The following is an 18,260-nucleotide window of genomic DNA, read 5'->3' on the forward strand; positions in this document are numbered from 1 at the left end:
GAAATAAATTACTGTGTAAAATATTCTGTATAATTCAGAGTGCCTGAGTGGCATTAAGCATCTGACTCATGATTTAGATTCAGGTCATGATCTCAGGGTTGTGAGATCGAGCCCCACATTGCATTGGACTTTATGTTGAGCATGGAGCCTGTTTAAGATTGTCTTCTCCCTCTGCCCCCCCACCCCCCTCTCTACCCCAACTCATGTACATGCGTGTTTGCTCACTCTTCCTGTCCCCCCAAAAAAGAAAATATTCTGAATAATTCTGTTCTTTGTATCCATTGTTATTATTTCTTTCTGTATTAATCTGTGTCTCAACTTTTTCTAGGTCTTCAGAGGTACTGGCAGATAATTTTGGGGGACTTCATATTTGGAGGTCTATAAAAAGGTGACTGAGTCAAATAAATCCTTTACATTTGTTTTAATTTTTATATTGTAATGAGTGTTAAAATCATATGTTGAGATAATGGTGATCATAATACATTCAGCACACAGTCTCAGACATTTTCGGTCTGAACATTGGAAATACAGCAGAGGATAAAACACAAAAATCCTGTCCTTATAGAGTTTATATTATGGTAGAAAGAGAAAATTTAACAAGTATAAGATATCTTGAAATTGTTCCACCTAGAGACAGAGTTAACTTCTCTTCTCACTCTAGGACACCTCTCCAAACTGTGCGATAAGTTAACTAATTCTGTACTACTAACCTTAGTAAACTATACTAAGAGTCTATTTTCTTGGTTTATAAAACTAGAGTAATTGTAATAAAATATTGCATATTGATCTGTTAAGTCTTCAGTTAATTCTTTTTTTTTTTTTTTTTTAAAGATTTTATTTATTAATTTGACAGAGAGAAATCACAAGTAGACGGAGAGGCAGCCAGAGAGAGAGAGAGAGGGAAGCAGGCTCTCTGCTGAGCAGAGAGCCCGATGCGGGACTCGATCCCAGGACCCTGAGATCATGACCTGAGCCGAAGGCAGTGGCTTACCCCACTGAGCCACCCAGGCGCCCTTCAGTTAATTCTTAATAGCTACATTTTACAGAGTGTTATTTAGGGAAGGAATGATTCTCAGGGTTATGTGAGCATTTTGATTTTGTTAACATTTTTTGTGTTAAGAAGCCTAATAATTTGAAAGCTTTATGTATTTATTTATATTCAAGACTTTATTTAAATTCAGGTTAGTTCACAGATAGTGTAGTATTAGTTTCAGAAGTAGAATTTGGTGATTTTTTTCAGTTGCTTATAACACCCAGTGCTCATTACATCAAGTGCCCTTCTTAATGCCCATCCTCTAATATGAAAGCATTATATAGAAGATGGCCATGCTACTCTATAGTAATTGTCCTCATCGGAAGAGAGGAAAAGTCTTGTAAAACTAGACAAAAGGAAGATGAAGGAATTCATGAAAGAGAAATTCATAGCTAAAGTAGTTAATGTTTCTTAAATTTATCAAGTCTCCAAATTAGCTAGGTTGAGATTTCAGTAAGGAATGTGTTAATCACTTATTCACTCATTAAGGAAATTCTATGTGTAATAATTTCCCCCATTTTTTCATTTTAGAATATCTTTTAAAAATTACTGTCAGAAAAATAACTGTCAGCTTAAGTTTGTAAGTTGTCTTCTAGAAGCCTGCTTTTTTTTAATGGACATAGAATAGTCCTGGCTATGACAAAGGCTTTAATGGTGTTGGATAACTTTTTTTATCCTTTACTGAAAATGTAACATGTAATTGAAATTCCTATATTGGTTAAGGGGAGGTGTGATTAATATCAGACTCTGTTCTGATTATCAAGCCAGGCATCTTCTGGGATTTTTGGTTTTTGTTTCTTCTTTTTAGTTCAAGTTATAGAGTGATACTAATAGAGGAATAGTTGTAACCAACAGTCCCCAATATTTAACTGTTTTTCAAGCATATTTGATAAGTATTCTCTTTTATTATTTGTAGATTTTATTTCAATCTCCTAGAGGCTTGGAGAGTATCCTGCCTAAATTTGTTTGGATATATTGTTAGAAAAGGGAAATATAGGGGCGCCTGGGTGGCTCAGTGGATTAAGCCGCTGCCTTCGGCTCAGGTCATGATCTCAGTGTCCTGGGATCGAGCCCCGCATCGGGCTCTTTGCTCAGCGGGAGCCTGCTTCTCTCTCTCTCTCTGCCTGACTCTCCGCCTACTTGTGATTTCTCTCTCTGTCAAATAAATAAATAAAATCTTTTTAAAAAAAAAAAAAAGAAAAGGGAAATATAGTATGTGTTAGATGGGCCCAAAGAGTTATATTAGTCAGTTCTCTTTTGTAAGCTGTGAAGAAACAACAGGAAATTTTCCCTTTTTCATTTCAGTCCCAAGTCCAGCTCTGTGTCACCTCCAGTTGTAGCAACTGGTGTCTTGCCTTCACCCAGGTTTGGAGAGTCCTAGATCTTAATGAGATCCAGTTCTTTCAAAGTGTAGGTGCCAGAAAGGACTGCCTAGTTTCTAGCTGTTTCTAGTATTCTAAAATAACACAAAAAGAGTAATATTATCTTTATGTGTTTTTAAAAATCTTGGCCTGATTCACTGTTCATAATTGGTTTTCTTATTGACATTAATTTGCCTTATGTATCAAATAAGATTTAGGCATCTTACATGGTCTGTCATTTAAAATTTGCACTAATTCTCTGGGTTAGTCAGCTTAGTAATCACGTACTTCTCATTTCATTAAATTTCTCTAATATAAGTAATGGAATAATTATTTGTAAAATTGAGTAAAATAAGTAATTTATTTGTCTTAAGATGAATCAGCAAATCAATCATGACTCTTTTTGTAGTCTTTTTGCAAAATTCTTTATTAACTTGGGTCTTTACCATTCACACTGACTTTCTTCCCTCCCACAGAAAATATTTCTGGTTTCATTATTATTTTTTTTTTTTTTAAGATTTTTGTTTCTTTATTTGATAGAGAGAGATCACAAGTAGGCAGAGAGGCAGGCAGAGAAAGAGAGGGAAGCAGGCTCCCCGCTGAACAGAGAGCCTGATGCGGGTCTCAATCCCAGGACCTCGAGATCATGACCTGAGCCAAAGGCTCAACCCACTGAGCCACCCATGCGCCCCATCTGGTTTCATTCTTTAAGTAGTTTAATACAAAACCACTAATGTAAATTGTATAGAGTATACTTTTTTGCGCTTTGCACCATACCTTCAAATCTCTTAATATATTCTTTTTTTCCCTCTTTATTCAGAGAGAGAAGGGAAGGGGTGGTTGGGGGAGAGGGAGAGAGAGAATCTTATGCAGCCTCCACACTGAGTGTGGAGCCTGATGGCAAGAGTTGATCTCATGATGCTGAGATCATGACCTGAGCCACTCAGGCACCCTTCAGAGATTTTATTTTTTAAGTAACCTCTACACCCAACTTGGGGCTTGACCTTAACACTCCTGAGATCTAGGAGTCACATGCTCTAATGAGTGAGCCAGCTGTCCTTCTCTCTTAATGTACTTTTAACTTTTTATACTTTAGTAGTTTGTGAGTCTTTTTCTTTCCAGATTCCACTGGTTATGGTCAGTCACTCAAGGTATTTCACTGCTTTTCCATAGAAGATTTTCTAACCTTTATTATGAAACTACTCTTTACAGTTTATATTTTTATTTATACTTAGCAGTGGATTGAATTGAAATGAAATGAAAATAAGCATAACTTTTGCTACCTCACTTTGTAGAATATTAGTGTAGTACGCAATAAAATAGGTCAATGTGTAGATCCTTTGCTGTACTTGTTTATATTTATCCCTTAAAAGACTTACTTTAAAAATGGAAAAATAGGGGCACCTGGGTGGCTCACTTGGTTGAGCATCAGACTCTTGGTTTTGGCTCAGGTTATGATCTCGGGCACAAGATTGAGCTCCATGTTGGGCTGTGTGCTCAGCAGGAGTCTACTTAGGTTTCACTCTCCCCATTTCCCTCTGCCCCTCCCCCACTAGTACTGGTGCACTCTCTCGCTCTCTCTTTCAAATACTTAAATCTTTTTTAATAAATAAAAATGGGAAAATACTCAGTATCATTTAGGTTAAATGTAAAGAACTATCTGGTTATTAGATATGTTCCTTTTCTGTGGCAGGATTCCTCATGTCCATAACATGTTGGTTAAGACTGTGCAGCTCACCCCCACTCTCAGAGTGGTCAGTCTCCATTAATTGGACTCGGTGATTTCCACTCTCTGCTGTATTGGACGTCATGAGCATTGCAATCCCTCTGGGAGTCACCACACCAGATACATCCTACTCAGATATGGCTGCTGGATCAGAGTAAGTGCTACTTTCTGGGTAGTAGGTGTGTTACCAGTTTGTGTGGAGATAACTTTCTTATGGGCATCTAATAATAAGTACTCAGTATTTTCTAAACCCGAGTCTAACCCACCATAAATGACATTAGGCCTTTCCCTTTTTGCCCGTAGAAGTTGGAGGGGAAAAAAAGAGTTAGAAAGGGGAGGAAAAGGATGGGGGAGGTGGGTTCTTAGTAAATAATATAATTGAATTAAATTTGCACAGTAGTGATTACATTTTCATTTGTTTTGATGGGTGGGGAAGATTGAAATAAAGTAGGTGTCACTACGTGCTTCTGTAGTGTTAATGATTAGTCTGAGGAGGGAGATGAGGAGTTCTCTCCAACTGATTTTCCTTGAAGGCCTCTTCCTATGTACTTCTCACTGTTCTAGAGTAAAGGGGCTAAAACTTTATATGGGCAGGTTACTTAGAACTTCTCCTATTTGGGGTAGAAAACATTGAAAGTAGTGTCATCTGTTTTTATATAATATTCATTGCCTAGAAAGAGGACCTTCAAAATCAGTGGTACCAAACTTTTTTTTCAGCTAAGAGCAGCTTTAGGAATTCAGAGTTTGTCGAAAAGCCCAATCCCTAAAATAGACTCTCAATTCTTGAAGAATTTAAATACCAAATGGCAATGAAGGTAGGCCTTCATTATAAAACTTTATATATTATTCACAGTTTAAAAAATTTTAGCCTTTTGTATCCCTTCTCTTTTAAGTTGTCCAAGATTCCCCCTGCTCACAGATTCCCCCTTTTGTCCTTTTACCTCCCTTGTACCCAATCTTCCTTGCTTACAGAAAGGAAGTGGAAGCCCCCTACCTTTCAAGACGAAGTGGCACTACACCAGGATGTGAAAGTCCAGCGAAAGAGACCCAAGGGGCCTAGGGGGCAGCACACCCCCAGAAGCCAAGTCTATTCCAGGCAGTACCAGGGATTAGGGTCTGGGCTGGAAAAATCCTGGTGTTTTGAATATGTTCAGGTCCAGTTCAGACTCTTGATCCCACAGCCACTTCTTGAGTGAGGTGGGTGTTGCTCTAATTCCCCTGTTTCTCTTGCCATTTTCATAGTCCCTGGGGATTCTTTCCCCTTCAGCAAAGCAAAGCAACTGTACCAGAGCTCTGGGTTCAACTGCATCCCTGATTAATAGTGGTTTTCTTCCTTAAAACTGATAATATAGTAAAGAGCATGTATATTTTCTTTACAAAGCCACCTAGGATTACTTAACTGTCTGTTGTCTTCCTTAAAGAGGAAGACTTAAAATGGAGCTACTCCAAGAAGCAGTATACTATATTCTTGGGTAGTCAAGAACTGAACGTTTTTGGCCTTATTCCCATATAAAAAGGAAGATGGAGGGTGGGGGATGGGAAGGGTGGAATTGTGTTCCTTCCAGGGCTTTTTTTCCTGTTTTGTTTTGTTTTTATTTTTTTGCATGCCTGAGAGATTCAGTTATGCTAGCAGCTGAGACTTTGAAGTTTGTAACTGTTTCCCAGATACTTAAAAAAATCTTCCTGCATTAAGAACTATAATTGTATAGTGTTAACAGATTTTTTATAAAGTCAACCACTGCCTCTTACATAAATTGTCTAATAAACTACACAGGTAGACAGCATTAACATTTGTGAAAATTTCAACAGAGAGATTAAAGCAATGACTTTGGGACTAGTAGAGAAAAAACCCTAAAGCAGTTCTTAAAACTGGTGTTTTCCCAGAGTGCAGAGATGACCACCCAATAAATGCTGCTAGGGAGTCCAAAAGTATTTGCAGACTTTTGGCCTAAAAACTTGACTCTCATGTTTCTATTTCCTGAAACATTTTCATCTGTAATTCTGGACAGATTTCTGATACTGTTGTTACACAGTTACTCATTTAGTATTTCCACAAAGCAAGAGAATGTCAGCAGTTAGCTTATGTACCATTCTGTTGCATTTTAGATGATGTTTTAATGTTTCATCATGCATATTCCACTGTCATGCATATTCCACTGTTCTGGGCACTCTAAAATTAAACTTGTGTGAAAGGCAACATACTAAACTGAGTAAAAGACCTATACTGTATCTCATGGGATTTTAAATCTGATAATAAGAGTAGGCATTATGCATTTTTTATGTATTTGTAGGAGAACCTCTAGATAATAAAAGTAAGGATTTTTCTGAATTTACAGTTCTCCCATAAATGATTTTTAGACATTTTCCAAGAGGTAACATTATAGCAGCAGGTTGCATGTTGTATTTAAAACACAATTGATGCAATATCTGTCGTTAGCATGGCTTCCATGTATGTGCCCAGCTGTCATAGTAGTTTAGACGTAGGCTATAATTACATTTGCATAAAATGGTTGGCTAATAAGGAAGTGTAATCCTAACAGTCCAGATTTTTAATCCATATTTTGAAGTATAGATAAGAGCTGATATATATGTCAAGAAATATACTAGGAAATGGTATAGTTATTGATCAACATGTAACTATTTAATTGATAGCCAGCATGAAAATTGCAGTTTCCTTTTCAAAAGACATGAGGTTAAATTTTAATACTCGGCACGCATAGCTATATATTAAATGCTGTGCTTTACTAGAAAGTATTGTCCAGTGGGATGGCCTTTTAACCTCCACAAAACACATTTTATTTTTATTCCCTAGACTTGCACATGAAGTGCATATGTTCATATTTACCCAGTTTGGAGATGGGTAAGATACAACCAACATAGCTCCATCTCCATGGCCATCTTTTATTTCATGCCACTTTCCTTTTTCCCGTCCAGAAAAATTCCATTTCTAATAAACAGCTGCCATATTTCACCCCATGTGTTCAGTGGTACCAAATTTCTTATATTAAATACATACAGCTTTTTTTGGAATACTTATTTACTAAATTAACAGTGTTGAAAGTTATTACTTTCTCTTAACTGTCCATCATAGAAACTAAATTCTGCCTTCATTTTATTAATGCTTGTTTCCCTTCAGTTTCATTTAGGAAACCCCACCTGTTTCCTAATACTCAGAGCTGATTGCCTCTCAGTGAGCCATGTCAGATCATCTTTTCTCAAGAATACTGACCTGCATTCTTGATGTACCCCCACCCCAGTTCCCATTTTGCAGACACTCTTAAAGAATAAAATGCATGCACTTCACTAACAGAATACTTTCCTATGTCTAAAGTTCTTCTTCACCTAGAAATTACCTTTGCTGTTATTAATAAGATCCCTTCTCACAGTATTGGAGCAAATAACTGGGTGAGTTGGATATATCTCAGAATTTTCTTTTATCCCTCACTTCTCAGCTGACATTGCACCACATTGAACTGCACAGTTTATTCCTGCCGAATAATGTGTATTGTATACTTGAAAGCAGGAAAAACGTATGTTCCTTAAAGCAAACCATGCATTATTTGATTCCCTAAAAGACCCTTTGATCTCTAAGGCTGAGTTATTTGTGTCCTTGGAGTTTCTGATTTGTGAATCTGTTCTAGTTAATTTAAATGACAGATAATCCATTACTGAGTTCAGCAAAGTCATACGATTGCAATCCTTAATAATCATTCAAAATTCCCAAAAACTTGAATCAAGTAACAGAGTAAAGAGTTCTTATTTTCCCCAAAACTTGTGTTTTGTCCTTTGTTACCTATGCCTTTTTATTATCATGTAAAGGCTTACAATTAAATTTCTAAATTTGAACACATTTATAATGTTTTTATATTAAATTATACTTGAGCAGTTTGCTTTCCATTCAGTGAGGGTAAAAAGATATCACACCAGGCTTCTCAACAAGCCTGGCTACTTAAATTTTCTTATCATTTTCTTGGAAGATAGAATGTTAACCTGGTTTTCCAAACCAGACAGGCACAGTGGAAAGAGCACAGGATTTGGAATTAGACATTGTTTCAAATTCTGCCTCTGTCAGTGTGTGACCTTGGTGATGTCACGTAATCTCACCACCTCAGCTTTTCCTTCTGTAAAAATGGGGTGCTATTTACCATGTTTACTAGTTGCAGAGTAAATGATTTAATGTATATAAAAGCACCTAGAAAATAATGGGCGATTCAGAATGGTAGCCACAACTCCTCTTATTATTTGTCAATAAACAATAACCTCTGATTACAGTTTTGAATATTTTGAAGTTCTGTGGTATTACCATGCAGCTGTTAAGTAATTGTGTCCTTGATATGCTTGCATGTCATTGGTGGATGAGAAATTATTACTCTAATATTTCAAAGGTTTTTGGGGGTTCATCAAGATGAGAGGTATGATAAATATAAGATGCCATTGTTTTTACCTGTACTTTCTTCAGGGTATCCTGTCTTGGTAGTGAATGGAAGAGGGCCTGGTCCCTGGGGCAGTGCAGAAGGCACTTTCATCATCTCACTCACTGCAAATGTCATGTGAGGTTTCATGGAAGTATTAAGAGATCCAATTAAGAAGAATAGTTCTGAGTCTAAACCAGCCCAGAGTGGCTTCTCTAGGGGAAACTCCCTGCTCAGCTGGTACGTTTGTGTTTGTCATTAGGGACACCTTGTATTCCAGGTGCCTGCCTTGAGACATCTGCCTGTACTGGCTTCATGTTACACACAAATTCACATTTAATAACACTCCTGTTATTTATAGGCTTAGTTATGTTAATCGGATTGTTTCACTGAGTTCCTTCTCTTATTCTAGTGGCTGGTGGTTGTGGAAAGAGGAGGGGTTAGCATGGGAAGTTAAAAGTCTTAGTTTAAGGGAAGATTAGGTGTTATGCTATCATGCGTTGCTTTTCGCCTTTGTGCAGCCCTGAATCTGTGGAGGCTAGTCCAGCAGTTAATGAGAAGAGCGTGTATTCCACTCATAATTATGGGACCACTCAGAGGCATGGGTGTCGAGGACTGCCTTATGCTGTGAGTATGCATTTGTTTCTCTCCAGAGCAGTGATCTTCCTGGAGTGTAATCCATTCTTATACATTGTGACTTTCTTGAAATGTTTATATGCAGCATGACGAAGTTGCCCCTTTTGCACTTCCCTGCCTCCAGCGGACGTCTAGCCCTGCATCATTGTTCTTGTTTTTATGTCCCAGTTGACCTTGGCATTTTGTTTTATCACTTTCCTGGTTGAAGCCAAAAAACAAAGGGTACTACTTTCTTCTTTCTTTCCATATGTACCATACTTTAGGGGAGAGAGGGGCCAGTGTTTGGACACTGTTGATTTAAAAAATCTTATTTTCAGGATCATAATTACGGAGCCCCTCCTCCTCCGACACCTCCTGCTTCTCCCCCTGTCCAGACGATCATCCCTCGTTCTGACCTGAATGGCCTGCCGTCGCCCGTAGAGGAACGCTGTGGAGACAGCCCGAACTCTGAAGGAGAGACTGTTCCTACCTGGTGTCCTTGTGGTCTTTCTCAGGATGGCTTCCTTCTCAACTGTGACAAGTGCAGGTAAGGTCATGCTTCATCTCAGTTTAAGCCTGGGTTGCTGGGATTAGGGTTTCTTGTTAGTAGGGAAAAGCTCAAAGTATTCTTTCTTGTGTTTGTTAATGTAGATGATTCCTTAGTGCTCCTTGGCTCGAATTCTCTGCACTAGGTGAGAATTGCTGACAACAAGGAATGAGAGATTGATGTTAAAGCTATTGAATTTGATATGAAATTTAATGTCCTGGAAACATTTGGTAGGTGGGAGGAAGCGGGTAGTATATGCAGAGACACTTCTCCCATGTGTGCAACAATGTGCTGCATGCTGTTGGAAGGACTACTTTAAGTTTATTTTCCCTCTTTAGGGGAATGAGCAGGGGGAAGGTTATTAGACTTCATCGGCGGAAGCAGGACAACATATCAGGTGAGCCAAAAATGGGTTGGGCCCATGTTTTGACAGATAAATATTTTGTGATTTAAACAGTCATCTCCAGAACTCCTGTAAATCCCCATGGTCCCAGCTTTTCATGGAAAGAGAAAGCAGTTCTCTCACAACGTCTTGTAATTGTCTTGTTGTGAATTAACGTCTCCAGAAACAACATTTTAGCCCCAGAACAATCAAAATATTCCTTGTGAGCACACATACCAAATAAGACAGATCCTTTTTCTGTGTTAACACATTGAGATGATGAAGCTTGGGGACTTAGTACAAGGGGGGAAAGTATATTGATATCGAACAGACTTTCTCTGCTTGATGCCAGTGATACAGAAAGAACCTTGTTTTCCTAAGAAAGGTGGGTATTTATGTTCTACACATGACAGAGTTAGTGGAAGTTATGACTTCCTGAATATGAAAAAGGAATAAAGATAAAGTAATAAGCTGCTTTTAAAATGTGCTTGGAGGGGCGCCTGGGTGGCTCAGTGGCTTGGGCCTCTGCCTTCAGCTTGGGTTGTGATCTCGGGGTCCTGGAATCGCGTTGGGCTCTCTGCTCAGTGGGGAGCCTGTTTCTCCTCCTTCCTCTGCCACTCTGCCTGGTTGTGTGCCCTCTCTCTCAGATAAATAAATAAACAAAAACTTTTTTAAAAAAATTAAAAAAAATAAAATGCGCTTGGACACTATTTGTACAACATGTGAACTATGAAATAACTTTTTTTCAGGTGGGGATAGCAGTGCAACAGAAAGCTGGGATGAGGAGCTTTCTCCTTCCACTGTGTTGTACACAGCAACACAGCACACACCTACAAGCATCACCTTAACTGTTAGAAGAACCAAACCCAAGAAGCGGAAGAAGAGTCCAGAAAAGGGTCGTACAGCAGCAAAGACGAAGAAAATCAAGGTATGGAGGGTAAAAGTATCTTAAATAGAAGTATGTCTGAAATAGCCCAAATTTTGGACCAAGAAGGTGCCAAAATTCTTTTAAGAAGTGTTTGATCCAGATGTTTGAAGGGCCACTTTTGCTCTGCTTGCAAAAATCAGCTAATCTATGTTGTGAATATGTAGACCAACCTCTCTTCTGCCACTCCATACCATCACAACTGGCACAAAGTTTCTTCTACTCCAAACCCCATCCCAGGTATGAAATCCCAGCCCCATCTGGCCAAGCCTGTATGTGCTGCAGCCTCCGGTCTAGGCTTCCACTATCCTTCATTATCTCCCCACCTCCTCAGTCCCGAGGCATAGTCTGAAATTCTTGTCCTGCCCACCTCATGTCACTGGATTGATTGTTTTTTCCTTGTTTCAAAAAAGTTAGGAAACATCTCTTGAATGATCTAGGCTTCCTCAGTGTTGTGGTCACTTTCCTGTATTCTCAACTAAAAAGTCTCCAGGAGAAACCTCTTCTATTTTGTGTTCTTTCTTCCCCATCATGGCAACTTTGTTGCTCCTAGGTGACTTGTCCACCCCTTGTTAAGGGGATTGGTCTTTGTTTTCTTCTTAATTTCAAAACTGGTAAATCTGCAACCTTACGAAATGTTTTTATTTACTTTTTCTTTTAGTGTCAGGGGTGCATATAGGATTTAAGTGATGCATGCTCTTCCCTGTTAATTAGATTCACCATGGAAAGAGAGTTAGCCTCCAAGTTGGCTGGCCTTGAGCTACCCCTGTTCTTGATAATAGTGTGGGGGATTCCATTGTATTTGTTACCTAGGGAAAGGGGACAGACTAAAACACTAGTTCTTGCCTTAGTTTTAGTCTCAGATAGGTATAACTGTCATTCTTGGTACCAAGTTTTGTTTTGTTCTACTTGTTTTCCTCTTTGGGATAGGCATTTCGAGAGGGATCCCGGAAGTCCTTGCGGATGAAGGTAAGGGGTATTCTTCCCTGATGCTGTGTTTTACTTCACTGTGATCTTGCATTTTGGTCAGCTTCTTTCCTGACATTGATGGTCTGGGAATCTTGGACTCTGCTTTTTGTTAGTTTGTAATTGTTGCCATTCAGTTTTCGTAGAGCCTTTCTCCAAAGTAGGTTTTCTTGGCCATTTTCTGAAATATTTTCCCTTTCTGTAATCAGCCTTCATTTACTGGTTTTTCATTGGCCGCTTTTCTGAGGGGAGGGGGTGGTGAAAGGGGGTAAATGACATTTACCAAACAAAATGGAGCTGATGTTTTCTGTCGTTCTAATTGGCCTCCACCTCAGGACTGAGGTTTTTCTAGTGATACAGGATCTCTTTTGCACCCACCCTAGCACCATGTGGGCTTTAATAACCAGTTGGGAGGGTAAATTTCATCAGTTAGGAAAGTAGTATTATCGATAGGAGTTACTCTTACTGGAATTACTTTGTTTTGAACTGTATTTTTCCTGGCATGTCTATTTGGTATAGAAAATTCAGATGATGCTAGTGTGTTTCTTTTCTTCAGTTACCAAATGAAAGTGCTTACAAGGTGATACTGGGTGGTGGTAGGAGAATTGAGAAATTACGTGCAATGGTTTAAAAGGACTTTTATGTACTGGGTGATAAAGAACAGTTTTCCCAAAGGAGATTTGATTTTACTGTCTGGTATCTTCCTTTACCTGTGTATATGTAGGGGGACAGCATAGCTCCCAGTTGGCTTCAAAACACTTACTTAGAATTAAGATCTAATTTAATTCTATAAGAATTCCTATCCCTAAATGTGTAAATCATAAAAAAGCAGGATCTTTGCTGTTGACAGTTATATGGCATAAACATTAAAATCTTAGTAAGGAAAAGCTTTATTGAGGTTAATATACATAAGTATATACAGAACACTAATATAACTGATGTTAATAGAGATCACAGGTGACCCTTTATCTAAAATTTGAAGGCCTCACCTAGCATATACCTATAAAACAGTCTTGTACATATCTGTAAAAGCAGTGGGAAAGGACTCAGAGCCCAAGAGCGTCAGAGTCCTGGATGTCTTGCAACACAGCCTAATGTTATTTTTTTTTTGCTAGAATTGTCTCCTGTAAGAAATTACAATCGCCTTAACTACCCCCTTTATTTTTGTCTCATTTGCTTAGAGGGGATCTTAAATAGACTTATGGGGCAGACAGAGCCCTGACCACAGCTGTTAAGGCCTTTTTTCTCTTTAATCAGCTCACTGTTTAACTTGCCTCCAAGTGTTCAAAACCTTTTTGAAAGCCATTGACTGGCTGCCCCTGAAAACTATTTATAAACCTCTCTACATGTAAATACTGCTTGCATTTTCAAGATGTTGACAGTCCCACAGGCATCTTAAAATTTAAATAATTAAAAAAAATTCATTTATTTTGATTCTCAAATCCGAATTCTAAGTTGGGTTACAAATTTGTACTCAATTCATTATTAGTAAGAACACCGCCAAAGATTCGGTTGGGAGCCATAAGGATGGATTTTATCATTTAGATTTCTAATCCCCAAATCAAAAGCTTGTCTACTGGAGACTGCTCTTAACCACTAAATGCTGGTAACACATACACCCAGGTGTGGTAATCAAAAATGACTTCAGATACTACCAGATGTCTTCTGGGGACAGAAATCACCTCTGCTTGAGAACCATGCTTTAAACACACGGAGTTAGAGTCTTGAGTACCCAGAAGAATGGGAAAGCAGAGTAGTCAGAGTTGTGTTAGTGAACAACAGCTAGTAATGTGACAGTGGCTTCCAGTACACGTTAAGTGTTGTAAGTCGTTGGTTTAGTGATCACTACTGAATGCTTAAACCTGGGAATACTGTTTGGGTTCCCCTAATCCCCAGTCTGATAAACACCCTTACATCTCAGGTTTTGAACTTTTCTTTTGCATAGCTGCTCCTGATACCTCAAGCAGGTGATACTGTGTTCTCAGTGTGTTGGCCTCAGATGTTTCTTAGATCCCTTTGTTTATTGTTCATTCTTTTGGACTCTGGTGAGAAGGGTAGAAAACAAAGGCATTAATTTTTTCCTTTCATTTCCCTGTTCCTTGGGGAAAGGATGGTAGACAAAAGTCAATCACAAATAGTGACACAAAAGTGTGAAGTTGTGAAGATAGACTTAAATTTTTTCTGTGTCATTCATAGAAAGTTATCTTAATGCCTGTATTTGCAACTTGAGTGTGGACGTGGATTTGCAAGTAGCTTTGGTACTATGGTATCTTTTCCTTCTAGTCATCACTGTTAAGACATCATCACTATCGGTGTTGGTTTTGTTTTCTGATGATGCTTTAAGTCTTTAACACCATGGAGGAGAACATGTGTCAGACTTAAGCTGTGTCTCTGTATCTCAGACATAAAAACTGTCTGTTTAGGATAATGTTATTGAGATAAAACAATCTTTTCTCAGTATTGTCACCATAGAAGACAGTGGTTTTCCTAGAGAAGTAGACCAGAGTACCTCCCAGCATTTACTGCACTCCATTTATGCCCTCCCCTGCCCCCACCTTACCTCCTCAGAGTGCAGCTGTTTAAACTGTCAGAAATAGAGTGCTAGAAAGATATACTCCAAAATGATGACTTTGTCTCTGGGAAACGAGATCACGGGTTATTTATTTGGGTCACATGTATTTTTAGAATGAACATGTATTAATTGCATAATGAAAATAATAAGTCACAAAAAGAAATTCTGGAGAGTAGTGAAATAATATCAATTTAGGCTGGTACACAGATACTTTAAGTATTGAAATTTAAACTGTAATCTTTTGAGGTATATCTCTTGCTTATTTTTATCAAGATTTTCTTATGAGCTTGATTTCATTCTTCTGATAAGAACAAAATTTCTATGATTTAAAAATGGTCATAAATTCACAGTGATGGGATAGGGACTATCATCCAGATTAATTTTTCACTTTATTAATGAGGAAATGAAGCTTGTCTAAGAAGTTGTGCAAGACCTTGCATCTCACTGGTAATGAAACCATGATTAGAAGCCAGATCCCCTGACTCCCAAGCCATTACTCTTTTATGCCATACCAACTGCCAAGTGAAAATAAATTTTCTCTGGAAATTCAGCCTGTTTTCCCTCCATTTTTATGCATGGATTTTCCTAACCTACATGACCTTTGTTCTCTACAGAATTCTCCTTCTGAAGCACAGAATTTAGATGAGAATACAACTGAGGGATGGGAAAATCGGATAAGACTATGGACTGATCAGTATGAAGAAGCTTTCACTAATCAGTACAGTGCAGATGTACAGAACGCCCTTGAACAACATCTACATTCTAGCAAGGAATTTGTGGGCAAACCTGCTATTTTAGACACTATTAATAAGACTGAATTGGCCTGTAATAATACAGTTATTGGTTCCCAAATGCAGGTAAGAATCAAAGGGTGAAAGACTCCCTATAAGTAGTTGAGACTTTTCTGAACCCAAAAAGAGGGCATATAATGGGATTATCATTTCTTTCAAATATATGAACCCCTTAGAATAACAAATTAGCCAGCTCTTGAGCATCTTTAATTAAAAGCAAGTTGTAGTGACTGGAAACTGTCTGGATACATATTTGTAAAGTATTAATTAAAAATAGGTAAAATAGGGGGCGCCTGGGTGGCTCAGTGGGTTAAAGCCTCTGCCTTCGGCTCAGGTCATGATCCCAGGGGTCCTGGGATCGAGCCCCGCATCGGGCTCTCTGCTCTGCAGGGAGCCTGCTTCCTCCTCTCTCTCTCTCTCTCTCTCTCTCTCTGCCTGCCTCTCTGCCTACTTGGGGTCTCTGTCTGTCAAATAAATAAATAAATAAAATCTTAAAAAAAAAAATAGGTAAAATAGGATAAGAAATTTTATACAGCTTAAGTAGGAATTTTCAAGTTTAATAGAAAGCTAAGCTTGTTCTTTATCATTTTTGCAGTAGATGTAGAGCCACTAAAATCTTAATCACATCTCTTTTTATGATATTTTTTTGTCTTTTGTGAGGGACCAGGTGACTGTTCTCTTAGGTGGGCTTGTCTTCTAGAAACTTTGATCATTCAAAAATTTCTTAGTTTAAAAAAACCAAAAAAACCCCTTCATTTTTGAGCTAAATAGCATACAAATAAAACCTAAAGATATATTGGTGCCTTTTCCTCAATTAGGAAATACTTGAAGTGTCTGCTGTGCTGCTGTAGCTGTTGTCTAATGTTAATTCTCTGGTTTTATGTAGCTACAGCTGGGAAGAGTCACTCGTGTTCAAAAGCACCGGAAGATCCTGAGGGCTGCAAGAGACTTGGCTCTGGACACGCTTATAATAGAGTATCGAGGGAAAGTCATGTTACGACAGCAATTTGAGGTCAATGGGCATTTCTTCAAAAAGTAAGAACATCACGCAGAGCAGTGAGGGCTGAAGTGGGCCTGGCAGAGTGGTATGGCTGTATAAAAAACATCCTGGTTGATAGGATGCTCTTGGGGAAAATATTAGAGCTCATATAAGCTCACACCTGTCTGCTATTTGTAGAAAAGTGCAAATAAATCTGCAAATTGTTTAATGTATAAAGTGGTAATAACTCCTTTCCAAGCCAAGCATTCCTTGCTTTGTGCTTATTCTTTAATCAAAAGCAGACAAACATGTGATGTTTTTCAAGTTCAGGCATTGCACAGGACTGCTGCCTCTTCTGTCAGCATATGCTTCATATTTGAGGTGAAGTCATGGGGTGGCCCTTTTATTTGTGTTGAGAATTACAGGAATTTCAATTATATCCCTTAGACCATACCCCTTTGTGCTCTTCTACTCAAAATTCAATGGTGTAGAGATGTGTGTGGATGCACGTACTTTCGGTAATGATGCTCGGTTCATCAGAAGATCATGTACACCAAATGCAGAGGTAAGATTTCTGTAGCAACTTCTCTTTGAATGGAACCATCAAAGGACAAGTCTACTGAAGAGGCAGTCTGAAAACTTCACCCAGATTAAATTAAGGTCTGTTGATAATAATTACGATCTTTTATCATAAGAGACCCCCAAAAAAGTAATGATGCTTTTATTCTCACTGGATGGGGGCAAGGAATGGGTTTCCTTAGCAAAGGAAGAAATGGGAAAAAGCAAATTTAGTGTTTGCTCAGGAGAAAGAGCTAGACTGGGTAAAAATTGAGGTCATATTAAAGAAATTACTGTATGATAGAAGATATCATTAGGCCAAACTAAGCTGTGTGGTTGCACTTTTTTAGATTTTAGGTAATAATGTTTCAGATTTAGATTCTAGACACTTCTAGAATTCATTACTCAGTGCATAATCAGCGCAGCTACATCAAATGCAGCAAGAAAATCCACAGAGCTTTTAACACGCTAAGGAATTTTAATTCTCTGATGCAACTGAAAACAGCTTTAAGGTGTAGAGATCTTACCCCAATTTCTAACATCTCAAGGTTTCTCCATTTATTTCAAGAAGTATCATAAATTTTCAAACAGTTAATGTGTAATAGTTTCATGTGAAATGATGGAGTTACGTAAGTAAGACTACCATAACTCTTATGTGGAGAGAAATTATTTTGTCAAAAGGTTTTTTTCTGTCTTATGGAAAGTTCCTGGTCTTTATGGTAAGTCATCAACTGTAAGCCATGTTCACACAGGTGCGACATATGATCGCAGATGGGATGATTCACCTGTGTATCTATGCGGTGTCGGCCATCACCAAAGATGCTGAGGTCACCATAGCATTTGACTATGAGTACAGTAACTGGTAAGACCTACAAAATCTTTCCTACATGAATGGTCTTATTGTACCTATTAGGCTCTTCTGTTGATCTGTTTTTGTTCCTTATCATTTCCTTTCTTTAAACTAAGCTTTTCTCATGTAATACATTTTTGGTCTATAAATTGTGTAGGGAAAGACAGACTTAGGGCAGCTTTTTCTAGAGCTTCAAATACATAGTATGTCTTTGCTCACCGGCCTCCTAACTAAAGGTGTTTTGTCTTCATAGCTCTATAGAAAAACAGTAAAAAGGGTAGGAATGAGACACCTAGAAATTGCAGTAGCATCTCTTGTTTTGCACACAGTGCTATTCCAGGGACCATACAGAATGAAAATTTTAAAATTTGCCCCATCCATTCAAACCATGTAAATCTGTCTGAATGTGACAAGGCAGAAAAGCAGAAATGGCAAGTTACAGATAAATATGTGATAGATTTTATAAAATGGTTGCTTTTTCTCCTTTGGTCCTCTCAGGCCAAAAAGGTTATATGGTAAATCGATGTTCAGCCCAGGTAGGAG

The 18,260-nt window shown here is 38.3% G+C and overlaps 1 protein-coding gene across 17 annotated transcripts in view; it reads left to right on the top strand.

Moving 5' to 3' along the window:
- Positions 1 to 18,260, top strand: part of SETD5 (SET domain containing 5) — an 84,952-nt gene that overhangs the window by 33,873 nt on the left and 32,819 nt on the right. For 4 of the 17 annotated variants that reach the window (XM_032326110.1, XM_032326162.1, XM_032326144.1 and 1 more), the window contains exons 2-15: positions 329 to 388; positions 4,088 to 4,274; positions 5,093 to 5,317; positions 6,933 to 7,525; positions 8,580 to 8,772; positions 9,054 to 9,159; positions 9,486 to 9,694; positions 10,033 to 10,091; positions 10,826 to 11,004; positions 11,932 to 11,970; positions 15,154 to 15,396; positions 16,217 to 16,365; positions 16,757 to 16,874; positions 17,620 to 17,729. In XM_032326110.1, the coding sequence (XP_032182001.1) occupies positions 8,681 to 8,772; positions 9,054 to 9,159; positions 9,486 to 9,694; positions 10,033 to 10,091; positions 10,826 to 11,004; positions 11,932 to 11,970; positions 15,154 to 15,396; positions 16,217 to 16,365; positions 16,757 to 16,874; positions 17,620 to 17,729 (1,304 nt within the window). In that variant the 5' untranslated portion in view covers positions 329 to 388; positions 4,088 to 4,274; positions 5,093 to 5,317; positions 6,933 to 7,525; positions 8,580 to 8,680. Of the gene's footprint in view, positions 1 to 328; positions 389 to 4,087; positions 4,275 to 4,837; positions 4,936 to 5,092; positions 5,318 to 6,932; positions 7,526 to 8,579; positions 8,773 to 9,053; positions 9,160 to 9,179; positions 9,391 to 9,485; positions 9,695 to 9,798; positions 9,840 to 10,032; positions 10,092 to 10,825; positions 11,005 to 11,931; positions 11,971 to 15,153; positions 15,397 to 16,216; positions 16,366 to 16,756; positions 16,875 to 17,619; positions 17,730 to 18,260 lie in introns of those variants that run through there. The other 13 variants (XM_032326156.1, XM_032326187.1, XM_032326128.1 and 10 more) reach the window with 12 other exon arrangements.

Source organism: Mustela erminea, chromosome 1 (assembly GCF_009829155.1).
Source record: "Mustela erminea isolate mMusErm1 chromosome 1, mMusErm1.Pri, whole genome shotgun sequence".
Classification (NCBI taxonomy): Eukaryota; Metazoa; Chordata; class Mammalia; order Carnivora; family Mustelidae; genus Mustela; species Mustela erminea.